This window comes from Balaenoptera borealis, assembly GCF_965194805.1.
Source record: "Balaenoptera borealis genome assembly, chromosome: 7".
In the NCBI taxonomy this organism is placed as follows: Eukaryota; Metazoa; Chordata; class Mammalia; order Artiodactyla; family Balaenopteridae; genus Balaenoptera; species Balaenoptera borealis.
This window is the reverse complement of record NC_138864.1, coordinates 6,227,246-6,243,523: the sequence shown is the minus strand read 5'-3', so window position 1 is coordinate 6,243,523 and position 16,278 is coordinate 6,227,246. Positions and strand designations below refer to the sequence as shown.

Genomic DNA, 16,278 nt, shown 5'->3' with positions numbered 1-16,278 from the left:
GATCTGACTTCTTGTAATTAACTTCCAAGTATAAATTTTCACAATGAAATAAAATGAATATACTTGAAGATACACCTTCTCGATATACTGGTTCTAAGCTCAGTAGGAAACCATGGCTTCATTAGCAAATTCATGAATGAACTGTCTGCCCTCATTGTCAGGGCTATTGATTCACTTGACTTTCAGTGGTGGTTAATTAGTTAATAAGTCACAGGACGAGAGGCCATCCACAGGCAGGTCTGAATTGTTTACGTTTCGCCCCTCGCTCTGTTTCCTTCCTTCTCGCAACACATTTCCACCAAGTGTCCACCCTGGAGCAGACAGGAGGGACGGAATGGCGAACAAGTAACAGTGGTCCCCATCCTCAGCAGCCCACGGGGGAGGCAGACGTTAACACGTGATCACATGCAGTGCATCCCTGTCCGAGAAGTTGCATGAAAGAAAAGGAAGGCTTGCTACGGGGACCTCATGACGCTTTCTAGTAAGATGAGGCATATTCCTGGCAGTTATCAATGGTCACAGATTTTTTTAAGGATTATTAATAAGTCTAGGAAGTACAGAGCAGTTTATCCTTCTGTTGCTAAGAGCTAGCTGCAGACTGTGAAGTGTGTCCCACGGGGGGAGCAGCAAGAGGATACCGAGAGGAGAGGGAGACTGGAGCCTTGAAGGGATGGGTGAAGGTGGCCGGAGCCCTGGGCGGATCAGTAGGCTGGGTAAACCCCGCAGAGACTGTGTCTGAAGGAAGACAGAAAGGTCTGAAGGAAGGAAGCACCCTTCTTGGTCACTGGCAGGAGGCAAAGGTGAGGAGTGCCTTCCGGCTGCCCAAGGGTCCAGGTTACGGCTGATGGTGGCTGGTGAGGCTGGTGACAGCAAGGATCCCCACACCTCCCACACGGATACCTGACGTCACGGTCTGCAGCTAGTTCTTAGCAACGAAAGGATGAACTGCTCCACAGTTCGTAGACTTATTAATAATCCTTAAAAATGTCTGTAACCTTCGATAACTGTCCAGGAGTATGCCCCATCATACTAGAAAGCATCATTAGGTCCCACTTCTTGCTTTGTTAGGGATGTGTATCATACAGCAGTCTGGCTCTCATTCATTCAAATCTGCTGGTGGTCAGGAGTGATACATTCCCTGACAACAGTACAATGTGACCCTTGGATGACACAAAGAAACTTGTCAGTGGACTACCACGCCCTCTGCAGAACTGGAACAGAATGGAATTTCTACATAAGTTGGGTGGCAGGGATCACAGAAGTGGTGTTTCTCCCCATTTAAGGTTAGAAGTAATTGAGTAGCATTACAGAAACTACGTGATTTTTTTTTCCTGTTTTTTGTGTCGAGGTGCCAAGTGTCTGGTTACATTAACCTCAGAGGAGAAGGAGTCCCTTCTGGCTGGTATCTCAGTCTATCCCTCCACCAAACCCCAGCAGGGAGGGGAGGGGAGTGGACTTCACGGACAATTCTGATACATATAAAAGTGCTTACAGCTCCACCAAAAATGGTGCTTTCCCACCTAATCATCCTGTTTCTCCCAAAGTCATGGTTCTGTGGTTTCCTAAGCAACCATTGAAATCTGTTGTTTTTAAAACTGGGAATCAACAACAAAAGGATGTAGGAAAAAAAAAACCCAACATATATTTCAGACTCACGTGGCATATTGAAACCACCCACAGAATTTCTCTTCCCTCATATTCCACAAAGTGAGAAAATCCCACAACATTCACTTTGGCAATATGCTAAAGAAAGGTACATAGTCTAATGAAATACATGTTTATAAAAAATCAAGGACCAAGGAAAGAAAATTCTGGCATGAGATACATGGCAAAGCCTGGCTGTTGATCTCACTTACAAAAACCTTAAGTATGAATCAACAAAATCTTCAGCATTTTCCCTAATATCCTCATATCCGTAGAGAATCAATTCAAATAGGTGTCTTTTTCCACTTCTGATCAAAAAGCAGTTAAAACCTCTGCTAATGAGACCAGGTGACCCTGGCCAAGTGAGCAGTGAGGCTGGTTCTCTGGATGGGAGACAGGAGTTAAGTCCTCAATGCTGTACACTGGGAGGAAACAGCCCAAAGGACCAGAGCAGCCCCCTGTGGGAAATACTCCCCAACCAGGTACAGTACAGTGATAACTGGTTTAGGGCATTTAACCAGGTCTCAGAATGAGGGAGAGAGGGCAGAGAGGAGCTCTTTTAACAAAGACTGCACTTTGCCTCACCTGAACTCCCCCAACCCCATCCTTGGCATTCTTTCAGGATTGAGAAAAGTCAATAGCTCTCACAGGAAAAAAAAAAAAATCTCAGATACAATAGGAAGAATGTAGACATGTCAATCAAACTCTATCAGCCCAAGCTGAATAAGCAAGATGAAAAGAAAAGGTCATGGTTACTGTGAAGATATTTTCTAGCAAGACAAGGGAAGAAAGGAAGTAAAACACAGACCACTAAGCCCATCCTAGGGAAAAGCTTAATTCAAGGAAGAGAAGTAATGTCTCATAATTGCTTTGTGACACGGATTCAATTAAAAAAGATACTGAAACATGGCAGGCTAAAACAACAGAATAAGATGAAAACAGAGATTTTAGATCTCAGGAAACAAAATGAGGTCCAAACAGTACTATTACAGAATTAATACATGGATTAGAAACATCAAGTAATAGAACATAAACCACTAAAAATGGAATTACTAACATAGAGGAAAAACACAAGATAATAACAGTGAATAAATGTGAAAAAGCCAAAAAAATAAACTGAGAGAAATGCTAACAGATATGGAAGACAAACTCTCTAACATAAGGACACCTGGTATCTCTGAATAGAGATCACAGCAGATGAAACAAAATGTATATTTATAAAAAAGAGAATTTCCAAGAAATAAAAGAGAAAAGAAGGGAATCCCCAGATTAAAATGTCAGGAAATGTTTATTCAGAATGCAAAAACACCAAGACATATCCCAGCTAGGGTATTTAACTTTTAGGTTAAAGAAAAAACACTTCAGGCATTCAGAGAAAAAATGGAAATCTTGCCTTCAGTCATGATGGCAAGATCTAAAAAGTTCTCAGGGGAAAAAAATGAGCGACCAACATCACATACTCGTCAGCATGCTCTTCAAGTAGAAAGGCAGCAGGCAGACCTCCTCAAACACAAAACAATTATGAAAACAGAACACCTACAGAAGCTTCTTGAAAAGAGTGGCATGTAAAGTCCAATCAATTAAGAGATCACTCTAAATAAATAGAAATAGTAGTAGAAGGGCTGGGTCTGAGGCTCTCTTGAGTGCAAACTCGGAGCTCTTTCAACCCCACCAATACCCTGCCAGCTTGTACGGTAACAGCTGCATTCCTACACACTCTTTCTGAATTTATGTACAAGATAGACCGCTTCTAGAGGTTAGAGGTCCATCTCCTTTTTAATTTTAGAGATGGAGAAACCACAAGTTAGGAGTGGTTGATGAAAACCCCATCAAGTTGACATGAGGGTAAGGTAGTCATCTGGGGGCAAGAAGAGGCAATATTTTAGAAATAAACTGCCAATCATCAAACTCTTGGGGAAACACCAACAGAACACACAGCCAGTTCTGAGCCCTTTTTTCCAATCTCCACTCTGCCATCCTTGTCCTACTGTCTACTGTCGTTCCCCCCCGGACCCTGCCACTTCTCCTGTGCTGTCCACCTCTCCCCAGGGACTTCTTTTTACCTTAGTTTTGCTTGATCAGACAGAGGGGTTCTGGTTTTGTTTGTTTATTTATTTATTTATTTATTTTAATGCAAAAGCATCTAAATCTCAGTACAACACCTAAACTGTGGTCTCACCCGCGATGGCTACTGCGGAGTTTCACAGATAGTTATTTGAAGTCTCCATAAGCTGCAGGGGCTGAAATGCCCATTTATAAAGCCCTTGGCATGCCTCACTTTCCTCACCTGAAGGAGGAAGTGGTACCCAGCTCCCCAGGGCCCGTGACTGTCAACAATCCTCGGGCACACTTGCTGCTCCATCTCTCCTGGTCACCGGCCCCCAAGCCCCCTCCACACGAGGCCTCCAGGGAGGAGCTGAGGGGCCCCAGGCTCACCTCCACCCGGTGCTACCTGAAATCCCACCCCCAGCAGTCGGTCCTCCGCGTCACGTCACTCCCCCTCTGCTCAGGAAACATGAGGCCTCCCCCGCGCAACAGTCTAAAGGCTCGTTTGTGTGGGCGACTCCCCAGACCGCGTCTCCAGCGGGTGGTTTGCAAAAGTGTTTTTTAACTGAATCCTTCCTCCCCCAACCCCTCCCAACCCCCAGCCTATGACAAGCCTCTACTTAAAACCCGATCAAAATGGAGCCTGTTTTAAGTGTCAGAGAGAGGATGGAGCCCAAGAACTTGGCCTTCTGTTGGTCCTGCCCTCCTCCTGCAGGACAGCAGCTGCCCCAGGCCTCACTGACCACTAACCCCGTGCTGGACCCACGCCCTCTCCCAACACACATTTCCCAGGCTCCCACGGGGCGTCACTCAGAAAGTCCTTGAAAACAAGCAGATCAAACCCAGACTCTATCTTTTCGCAGAACCTGTCAATGGCACATGTGTCCCCAGGACTCATGATTTCCATCCCCCAGTCCCGGCACGGCCCCCATATCTCCCTCCTTCCACCACAACCCCACTGTCCTCGCATTTCCAGTCAATCTTTGGCACTCGAGCTCTCTATTTTCCAAGATGTGGCTCCAATCAAAAACACGCCAATGCTTTCTTCTGCCTACTGCATTGAGGCTACACTTCTCACCTTGGCATTCCAAGGCCATTCACCTGTAGCCAGAGCTGACTCGGGCTTTACTGTTATGGCTTCCCTGAGGGTCCGTGAGTCACCCCGGGACGCGCCCTGCTTGTCGGACGTGTCCACACGTCACCCTCCAGCCCCCAAACAGCATCACCATTTCTCTGTATTTGTATCCATCTGCCTAGAACCCTCCTCCATTCTTCCACTGTCAAAGATGTGTTGAAATCCTCTTCCTCCCTCTCAGTGACAGGTCACTGTCAGCTTCACAAGCTTTTACTGATCCTCTTCCCTGGATGTGACCCTCCCCCCTGGTAGTCCTCCCTGGACATGACCCTTCCTCCCTGGTCCTCTTCCCTGGACGTGACCCTCCCTCCCTGGTCCTCTTCCCTGGATGTGACCCTCCCCTCCCAATCCTCTTCCCTGGACATGACCCTCCCCACATGATCATCTTCCCTGGATGTGACCCTCCCCCCAGTCCTCCTCCCTGGACATGACCCTCCCCCCATGATCCTCCTCCCTGGATGTGACCCTCCCCCCCAGTCCTCTTCCCTGGACGTGACCCTCTCCTCTATGTTCCTCTTTCTACATTATCTTCATGATATCATCTTCACATTGAGGGCTTCTAAATGTTCTCACTTCCTTGGTGTTAATCTATGTTCATAAAACCCTGTGAGATACGTAAAGAGTGGAACCAAGGCTGGAGAGTTTGACTAATTTTGCCAAGGTGACAGTGTGGCTGTGAACTGACACCCTGAGGCTGGGTCCCCAGCCCAGAGCCCTTCCTCCCTTCCGCCTGCCCAGGTGTCATCCTTCTTGAACTTCCAGTGTCTGGGCTGGATGATGGCTACACTGGATGACAACCTCCTAGGGAAAGGGCTGCCCCGCCCTGAAAACACCTGGCACAGGTAGACAGTCAGAGGTATCTCCTCTCTGGGCACCTCGCAGGCCAGTTGCCCTGCAATTCTGCCTTTTTAGCCTTCAAAGTAGCCCATGTGGGGAGTATTATGAGCTTCCTCTGAAAAATGAGCACCTGAGGCTCAGAGAGGCTGCTCTCCGGGCCATGCGCCCCCTGCCTTGTGCTCACTGACAGGCCACCCCCAATGGACACAGAGCGTCCACAGGCAGATCTCACCGAGCGCCCCAGACGCTGCAGAACCACCTCTAAGCACAACTCCTGGGAGAAGATCTGTTATTTTTAAGAAGACTATTGGAAAACCATTCTGAGATATCTGAGAAATGTTAAGCTTGCCAATGTTTGCTTTTTAAAAAATGAGATATGTTTTCCTTTCTTCTACCCTCAGCTAATCACCATCTAAAGCACCCGCGTGGTTGTTCTTTTAAGAGACAGGAAACATTTAACTCTTACCAACAAATTTCTGAGGCATAGAGCTCTTACGTTTGGCGACGTTACTTGCTAGTCTGTCCAGCACGAGTGAGCGCTCCGATCCCATCTTGCACAGGTCTTCTGCCATTTCACTGTGATTAGTTTCTTCTTTAATGACTAAAGTCAAAGACAGTTAGAAAGACCAGTTTAGAAATACTTACAGTGAAAGGATTCAGTCTCATCATCCAGTGTTAAATATGACATGTGTTAAGCGCCTACAAGAGCCAGGATCTTCACGGAGATTATTTCTAATCTTCCTAGCAACGCTGCCAGCCAGATGGAGGCTGACCAGAGCCGCCTGCTAATGACACCTGTCTTATCCCCCAAGACCAGGGAATAAGCGCCACTACTGTCCCTAGAAGCTGAACTGTGATTAAGTAATTGTGTCCCTCTGACAAGTCCTCTTAACTTTTCAAATACACCCCAATCCACTAACTCAGTCAATCCTGACAGCAGCCCTCCTGAGAGTCAAAGAACTCTCAGCTAGAAATGATCTAAGGGTCAGACTCTGCCACAGTGAACAGAGGTGCAGGAGAAACCTGGCCACAAAGATGCTGCAGCCAATCCTAGCAACATGGGAATGAACTCAGAGCTCCTGGACCCTGAACACAGCAAACCGGATAATCAAAAAACATGCACTGTAGGAAATCTAGAAATTGTGGAGGTGAATGTTGTTGATCTAGGAAGTGTTTCTAGCCAAATTGTGCTTTCCTATGTCGTCCCTTTCTTTCCATAATTGAAGACACAGCTTTGTATCCTGCGTAACCATCCGTGTTGCAGTTTTTATGGTTGGATTTTTGGAAATATCGCTCTTTCATCCCCCTGCAATTTCTCCTAAGGTATAAGAAGCTAAAAATGCAAACTGATTGTCTTCCAAATGGCTCATCAATTCTTCCCACACCGATTCTGAAAAGTCCATTGAAATCCCACTGTTCTGTGCTTCTTCCTTTTTCAGATGGGACAGGCTGATTGATCACAGGGTCTCTGGAAGGTTTATCCATTTCTACTATTGATTTGTCTCTATTCTTCAAAGAGGTCCAGATGACAGCTACATTTGAATACAGCATTAGACATTACTCTTCTTTTTAAAAAATGCCGTTTCCCTCATTTACTTTTCCAGATACACTTTATGACATTCCAATAAGATTGACACACCAATTTCATGCTTAAACCATGCCATGATCCCAGAGGACACACGTGCAGTGTCCAGGCCTCTCTCCCTGTGACTCCTCCATGTTTTCTGGTCCCAGTATTGTTTGCTAGCTTTCTTCATCATGGACTGTACATGACCTGCTAAGATTATTTCTAAGCATTTTATGCCTTCATTGTTTCATGATGAACGCCACTTTGAAAAAATATATTTCAAATTGGTTATTATCGCTGGTAAATGAAATTTTTTAGCCTTGGAAATGTGGGTTTCTTATTAAATGGGCAAATGTAACAGCCCCCACCCTGATTTATAGGAGGGGTACCCATAAAATCTGTAGAATTCAATTGTATTGGTAGTATTTTTGATCTATCAAGCTAATATGCTTCCCAATGTGTCCATCCTTCTCTGCAAAGCCGGGCCCGTGGCCTGTCCAGGGCGCCTACAGCACCTCAAGCTGGGTTTCCTCTCTGCCAGGCCATGGGGCCTCCTGAGATCCTCCGAGACAGCACAGTGAGGGGTCACGAGCCCGGAGCTCCCAGACCACTGACTCTTCTGCCATTTGATGCATGTCTCTCTAAGCTTGTAACACAATCTGTGCACCTAAGGCTCAAGGGAACCTTATGTTTTCCACAAAGACATTAGGAAATTATGACAGATGACCAAAAAGCCTTTTCCTAAATAAAATCATATTCAGAAAAATTAAATCTTTGCTACATCTCATAAGCTAGGCTTTGTCTGTACCTAAGCCCAAAGAATGGCTCCAACCTAAGGGGATGGAGAGGGGATAGCCTGCTTAAGGGTCCATCTGAGTGCTCATGGGGGCTGGTCCTGGGGGGCCCGGGAGGGACAGGTGATGAGAAATGCACAGAGGGCACAGGTCAACCAGCCCAGCACGGCAAGACCCCCACCCACTGCCTGCCCGAGAGCCGGTGTAGCCTTGCAGGACTTGCACTGGCTTTTATGGACCCTCAACCAGCACTAACTCCTCACGAGAAGCCGTCTCATCTGAGTACAGGACAGAAAGCCATCATGAAGGATCCCAAACCACCTGATCACCAAAGGGAATCACTTTGCATCTTAGGACTAAATGGGTCCACACTCTCTCTGTTTACATCTTTCACTTTACATTATCTCAGATCAGAGCCAAATGTTATCTCGAGATGCAATACACGGCGAAGCATCAGAGCACATGAGGAAAAAAAGCAAGCTTCCCTTGAAACCTATGACAGCTGCAAGACTACAGACAGTCAGGGTCTTCCAATCATCCCACGTTCCAGGCAGGTGCCGACACTGATGAATGAAAACACGGCCTGAAAGCTCTTATATGATCCACTTCATGAAAAAATCATTTTTAAAACCAGATTTCACATCTTATTTAGATGACTAAGCACAAAGAAGCATTCGATACTACAGGTTAAAAAAAAACAAAACAAAACACCAAAAACCAGAAAGAAAAGAAAAAACCCCAGACTTTCAAGGGTCACTACGATCTTAGAAGCTTCCCCAGATTTCAAGAGGAAGGGGTTTCAAGGTCACGTGCTCCCTGGTAAGAGGAGGTCTTGGAAAGCTGGGAAGCACAGGGCACTCCTAGTGAGAGTTCAGCGGCCAAAAACGTCCCTCCATCCCAGCCGTGGTGGCTCCCGGGCCTGTGCTCTGGTCCAGCTGCATCCCAGCGGGCAGGGGGCCCTCCTTCCCCCCAGCTGGGGAAGGAGGGGAAGCCAAGGCCAGGCAGCCTGTGCCCTCGGTGCTTACCTGGGTACAGTGTGCCTGGAAGGCCCATGCTTTGCAAGTAGTTGTGGCAGCGCTCTTTGTGTTCCTCTAAAGAGCTTCGCTGTTTATAGCTTCGGCCACAATATCCACATTTGTGAGGTTTACCAACTGCAGGAGACACAATGGAGTTCAAGACCCCGATTAAATAGCGGCCATACGTGTCATGGGAAGGCATGCAATACACTTTTTACCAAAAAGGCAAAAAAACCCTCTGCTCTTGAGGGCTAAAAGCATTATGGGCTCCGTCGAGTTGACTGAATTTAAAGATGTGAATGCCTAGGGGTTTCCTGATTGTACCAAGAACTCCTATTACCTTTTTTTCATTTTAACTTGTTCACTGCCTAATAAATTCTCTTCTACTTAAATCACAAAGTCTGAACTTTAACTGGAGGAAACCAACCACTGCAGGTAATAGGGATGCCCGACAACAGGGCAGAGATGTGAGGAAGGCCCGAGCTGGCTGGATAATATACAGACTCAGCTCCAAAGTTGGCCTCTTCTCCATGGCCACACCGTGGGCCAGGTCTGGAGTGACAGTGGCGCCAGGTCTAATGCAACCAAAGTGAATTCAACTCCTAGACTAGTGCGAAACAAATACCTTGAGGTCTCTAAGACACCACAGTGGATAAATAGACTTTAATGAAATGAGCATTTTGTTTCCAAAGTGTATTTTCTTGTTCTAACCTGGAAAAGCTCTGTTTTCTCCCCAAAGACCTTTAGGGATGGCATGGCTTCTAGATCAGCCCTGTCCAACAGAATTTACTATGAAGAAGGAAATGTTCTCCACCTGTTCTGTCCAATATGGCAGCCACCAGCCACGCGTGCCTACTGAGCATTCGAAGTATGGCTCGCGCCACTAAGAACAGAAGTTTGAATTTTGTTTAACTAATTAAAATTAAAATATGGCTCGTGGCTACTGTACTGAGCAGTGCACTTCTATACAGAGTTTAGTTCTTCCTGAATTTTACTGAGTGGTATTTTAGGAAAAGAAGACTAGCACAAGTTCATATCATGCCTAAGTTTAAAGATTTTAATAGCATTTTAGGAGATAAAATGGATAAAGGATCTTCTATTATTTATACACTACAAATTTCCATCCTAAAGCCAGAACATTTTAGTTCCTTCTCATATTGTTAGATTTCACATATTTGAGAGTATTATGTCAAAATCAACGCCATCCAAATAGGAAAGTTTGCTGAAACGGCTTAACCAAATCTTGTATTGGTTAAATCTCTTCCTTAGGTGAACAGAAGCTATGGTTTAAGAAGACTAAGATGAAAACCAAAATTTGACTTCTGGAACATTTACTAGAGGGAAAAAGGGATCTTTTTTTATCTGGAGAAAGTGTGGTATCCCTAACATCAGAGAAACAACATTGACATACACAATGTTGCCTAAAACTGCACGTTTTATTGAGTATGGCCTTTAGAAACTAATAGCATATAGATAACCCACTCAATGTCTTTTCCTGGAAAAGCTACAGCTTTAGCAAATTTCCATACATATAGCCTGGTGTCTGAATACCCATTTCTGTCTGAATATATGATTGATTTTAACTCTGGAACATAAGAAGTTCATGAAAGCAACTGAACGAAAGTATATCTTGAAGTGTAGTCCACTATTCTGCAGGAAAGAAGGTCTCTAGCCAAGCTGGCAATTTCCAAAGAAAGCAGAGAAGAAGGGAGGGGGACCCTTCCTCACCCTTCCAGACTACCCAAGCCCCTCTTATCAGTATGGGACAAATCCTATAGCTGGAATCTCAGGCCACCACTGGTTGCCAGGGAAAGCTACCAGGTTGATGGTGGTTTTTAGCGGAATGGGGGTGTGGCCATTTCACAATGGACTAGAACGTGACCATATCTGGATTTGCAGACAAAGGCTGAAGTCCTCATTTCATTCTAGTGAAATCATCTTGTAGAACCTAAGTCACTGTCTTTTTTTTTTTTTTTTTTTTTTTGCAGGAGTTGTGTGTCTGTGGCCCTTTCCGATGGCAGAATCACCAGCAGCCCTGGATCAATGATGGCTTTCTCACTACAGTTTTGTCTACTCGCTCATCGGTGGATCCCTAATGGAAACAAACTGCAGTGAATCCCTAATAGAAATAAACTGTCCAGAGTCTACCACTGTTGTATATAATCAGCCATACTTGGAGCAGGATACCATCATGCCTCAAATGAAATAAGCAGGCGTGGAGCCAGAACAAGCTAAAATACTGCACTCGATATTTCTAACTTCACCATAGAACTGACACGCAGGAGAGACTTCTGTTGCCAGTCACAGTGGCCCAGGGATGACAACAGTATGGTTGGTGTCAAGCGAAGGCTGAGCCTCTGTGTTTTCCACCAAAGGGGATATTGTGCACCCTACAACTCTAACGCAGCGTTACTGCTAACTGTGGTGATGTCACCTTGACTCCACATGAAGGCCACCTGTGAAGTGTCTCTGCCCTAGACCCCCTGGTAGGCTCTGCACACAGACGGTGTCACTGTCACATCTGAAGCCTGCAGAGACGCTGCAAACCTCCACTGCTGGGGGGACGACACATGTGCTCCTTATTATCCACACGTGTAAGCACCTGCGAATGCTCACTGTCACGGTGTCATTATCCCGCTTTGGGGGAGCCGCCTGTCTTCCTGGCCCCTGCAGCAAAGTCCGCCCCAGCCCTCAGCAGGGCCCAGGCCCCACAGTCACCCCCGCTGACCTCTCCTTATGGAGAAGCCACTCCTTGGCTTCGTGTGGCTCCTTTCTCGGAAGATTTTGAGAAGCTTTCCCACACCATCCCAGTTTTCTAAGAGCATTTGGGAGCCTCCTCCACGCTGATGGTCAGGAAGGAGGTCAGAAGGAGGGGAGATGGCCGGGCCGAGCATCTGAGAACCAGAGCTGCCGGGACCCGCCCCCCCACTGTCCCTGTGGCCTTCCGCTGACTCCCTGCAGGCACCACCCACCAGAGGAGGACCCCCTCCCCACAACACTTGTAAATGCCCAGCACCTCCCTTTCCAGGGCCACACGCTCACTGGGAACTTTCCCGAAGGTGAGCCTAGAGACTTGCCCTGTGGCTGGGCCCAAGCCCTGCCTCCTCCTGGATGGACACCTCCCGCCCGAGGCTGACTGTCCCCTCCCTGCACTCCCGCTGTCCCCTCGGAGGCTCGCACCACGGTACCCGGCACACGCTGGGGCTCCGCCATCTCCTCCCTGGGGTGCTCGGTAAATGTGTGACGAGGAAGCGGCCCCAACCCTGGCACCAACTACACCCGTCACGTCTGGGGGAGAGTGGCCTGAGCGCAAGCCAACCTTCCCCAAGGACACACAGCCCCTCCTCTGGTGGAGGCGCCTCGTGCTGCTGTCCTGGGGGCGTCGGGGGGAGCTGGTCTACAGCCTCTTCCTCTCCCACCGCAGGTCTGGACAGTCCGGACAGTGAGCTCCCTGAGGGCAGGGGTGAGGGCCCATCACCTCCTGCTCTCGGGGCTGGGAAGGGCGTGATGTCAGATGCCCCTGCGGGCTGGCGTGCTGGCACAGCACACAGGCCCCACCCCGTCTTCCTCTGACCTGGAAGATTACGGGGCCCCTGGATCACGAAACACCAAGGCAGCTTCTCCGGGGGCAGAAGATCCAGTCTACTCAGAGGTGGATCTGTGCTCTCAGGCTGGAGCGCTTCGAATATTGTGGGACATTCTCGCTTACCATGACCTTGCTGAGACCCTGATTACTCAGGATGCATTTACTAAAATCTCGCAACAGCCCCAAACTGGCCTCTCCCACGGAGGCCTCGGCTGGCCTCTGGCGTGACCGTTGCACTTGGGACCAGTCGGGAGCGCGCCCCCAGGGAACAGGCAACACCAATCAGGACAGAATCACCTTATCTACCACCTTTGCAAAGAAAAGTAGCCCCATGATGACTCCCGAAACGCTCGGCGTGAAACAGTAGCGAGGGTGACTTAACAGTCAACACTGAGAGACGTATCTGGGAACCTGGGGGCGTTAGCAGCACACTCAGGACAAGCACGAGCTGGCAAAACCCTTTAAAAGAGAAACCCACTTACCTGACACCAGGGAACGAGGAGGCCTCTTTTGAAATACTCTACCTAAGATGACACATGTGCATGCGTGTGTGTGCGCGCGCACATGTGTGCGTTAAGTTTCCCCACCCAGTTCCTCCGGTCCGTTGGGAAATCAGAGCACATGGGGGAGGGCACTGCTGTCTCCGTCAGGTGCAGCCGATGCCCGAGGGAGCGGTGTCCTGGGAGCAGGGCATCCCTGAGAGGATGCCAGGCAGTCCCCAAGCCGAGTCCCGCCTGCGCCCGGAGGACCTACCAGAGTGCGTCCTCAGGTGGCCGGTGAGGGCGTCCCGCCGGCGACATGCGTAGTTGCAGAGGTGGCACTTGAAGGGCTTCTCGCCCGAGTGAAGCTTGATGTGCCGGAGCAGGTTGCCCTTCTGCGTGAAGGAGGCCCCACACTGGTTGCACTGGAAAGGCCGCTCTCCTGCGGGGACGAGAAGGGAGCCGGTGAGAGCGGGACTCAGCTCTGGGACGAGGGGAGGACGTGGCGAGAAAGTTGTTTCCCGCGGGCCCGGTGACTTCCACCGGCTGCAGGTTTGATAGAACATGAGGCTTTCAGACTCAACCTGCCAGTTCCTTAACGCTTCACTGCTTGGGTCAATTTGATCTGAAAATCTAATTTTTTTCCCCTAAATCAGAATGGCACATCACAATGCAAATTCAAACTCATTTAAATAAAGTGACTGCAACATTTTGTGATGAAGAGCCACTCTTCCTGATCAGCAGTTTTGGAATAAACCAATATCCAATTTTGCGTGTTGTGGCATTTGGTGGGGCTTTTAATGTGGCTTTTTTCAAAGGGTCTTTAAAATATGCCACTGAAGCAGCAAAATAAAAAGGAAACTCATTAAAAATGCATTTCAGGATCACAAGTTCATTTCAGCGTTACATTCTTATATTTAAATGAAAGGCACTTCATTATAACAGTTATAATAACTTCTTTTCATTTACATTTTCCCTGTATTTTCCCTTTCAATTTCTTCTCCATTACCTGTCTGTCCCTATGCAGGCAAATCAGGAAAGAGACAGACAGAGTGTGAGGGTGGGAGAGAGAGAGAGAGAAAGAGAAAGATTGAATAAAATGAGAAGTTGAGAAACTGGAGGGAAGGTCTGCACCGTCCAAAGAAAAGTCCCGAATCTCCCCATGGTGCTACCTCAAAATCTGACCTGCACTGAGGTTTCTGGCTTTTTGCTTTCCTCACAATCCTACAACCTGGAAGCTAGTATTGATCTATCCATATTCATAGAAGACAGTTATATTTTCAGTACAAATATTCTAAGAGGTGCAATTTAGTTGTCATTAGGAATTCTTTCAGGGGTGGCACTGCTGGAGTGGTGACAAAAACAAAAACAACAAAAAAACCACTGGACCCTCTGCTGTGTGTCAGCTCATGTCCCCAAACTCTGAATCCAACAAAGGAATAAACAGGCATCTGTACTCAAGAAATATGCTATTGAGTAGTCATAGGTCTCAGAATCTAAAATCGGTGAACATTTTTATTTAACTCTCAATTAAAAGAGGGATATATTTGTCATGTTTAAGTAAGCATTAAAGCTCTTTTAAAAACAAATGCTTTTTTTTCCTTTTTTTTTTAAGAAGAGCTCTGTATGACCACAATATCTGGTGTTGAGGTACCATGAAAATGCACTTCCTATTAACAATTTTTTCTTCAGAAAGAAGAATGTGTTAAAATGTACAGTCAATTTTCCCAATAGGCTCACATGATTTTGGTGAACAAGACAGCACTTAGCAAAAGCGATTAAGTAGAAGCATATCTGGTACTCCTAAAATCTACACCAGATTAAATTTAAAAGTCTATATTGGCCTCTGAATTTCATGATTACCATCATTCTTAATTTTAACTGGGCAGGACAGATGTGCTACTGGAAACATTGAAACTAATTTACAGTGATATTCAATTATAGACCATTTGGAATCTTGATACTAACCAGAATATATTCAGAATCTTCCCAAATCTAGATCTAGATTGGACTTGGCTGAGCAGAGGAAGCCCAGCAGGTGGGAAGGTGATTATAAAAGTAACTAACTACCTAAATCTCTGAGTTAGGAGGCCACACTGGATGAGACTAGAATAGCTGATAGCCAGGGAGCCCCAAGGAGCGTCCAATAGAGATTGTTAATTACCTACTAGAAACACTTCTGAGCCTTCACACACACACACACACACACACACACACACACACACACACACATGCACACACACACGTGTGTGGCTGCTGTCCTTAACTCTAAGCAGACAAAAGAAGGAAGAAGAGTCCAGGGCGACCTCACAGGGGAAAAGCTTCCACCCACTAGCTCTGGCAGGGGGACCCTCAGGCTGGCTGTTCTGGAAAGCTGGGTGGTCTCATGCTACAAAAATGCTCGTGACAAGGATGTGGGCCACTCTTGGTGACCAGCGTGCCTCAGTGTGACCCCACATATTGTGAAGCGTCCCCTCCGTGCTGACGAGGTGCTTGCTGGGCTCCTCCTGAGGTCGGACAGGCTGGAGGGAACGCCGGCTTGGACCCCGCCATCCAGCCAGCGTCTGTGCAGGGTAACCAATCAGCAGAGCGAGAAAGGACAGATCCGCACAGCCATGCGTCCCTTCTGCAGAACAGGGCAGGCAGGAAAGACAGGGGCCGTGTCTTTGAGAGTGCAATCTGTCTTCTGATTTGAGTCATCGGCTCTCGTGTATCCTGCTGGGCCTGGTGTCTTAACCCTGCTGGCAAGATTTCCTGGAAATCTATTTGTTTCTGATTGCTGTGCTGGCATGAATATGTATCACAGGGCCTGGGGCCTGGAAGACAGCGTTCCCTGAAGTGACAACACAGAGTTCAACTCAAGGTGGTTTCCCTTTGGAGGTGTTAGCAGGAAAGGGATCAGGGCCCTGGAGCTAGCCGACAGGAGACAGCCCACGATACCTGTGTACTTCTGCTGGTGAGCGCTTGGCCCCCGCACGTATAAGGCTGATGGTAGCCAACTTAGACCAAGTTCCTCCAAGGCTGTATTCCCTTTTATTTAATTGGGATGAGGGCTTTCATATCATTAATTCAAAATTTAGTTTTTAATCCCAGTAACTCTATAATCTGTCATTTCAGAGACTCCCTATAAGAAATGTCTGAGCTCCTTTTCATAACTTAGTTGGGCAAAAAAGA

The 16,278-nt window shown here is 47.3% G+C and overlaps 1 protein-coding gene across 8 annotated transcripts in view; it reads right to left on the bottom strand.

Moving 5' to 3' along the window:
• Positions 1–16,278, bottom strand: part of IKZF1 (IKAROS family zinc finger 1) — an 89,383-nt gene that overhangs the window by 5,314 nt on the left and 67,791 nt on the right. For 6 of the 8 annotated variants that reach the window (XM_082400516.1, XM_082400522.1, XM_082400521.1 and 3 more), the window contains 3 exons: positions 13,379–13,546; positions 9,049–9,174; positions 6,129–6,263 (listed from right to left, as the gene is read on the bottom strand). In XM_082400516.1, coding sequence (XP_082256642.1) covers positions 6,129–6,263; positions 9,049–9,174; positions 13,379–13,546 — 429 coding nt within the window. The remainder of the gene's footprint in view (positions 1–6,128; positions 6,264–9,048; positions 9,175–13,378; positions 13,547–16,278) is intronic. The other 2 variants (XM_082400519.1, XM_082400523.1) reach the window with 1 other exon arrangement.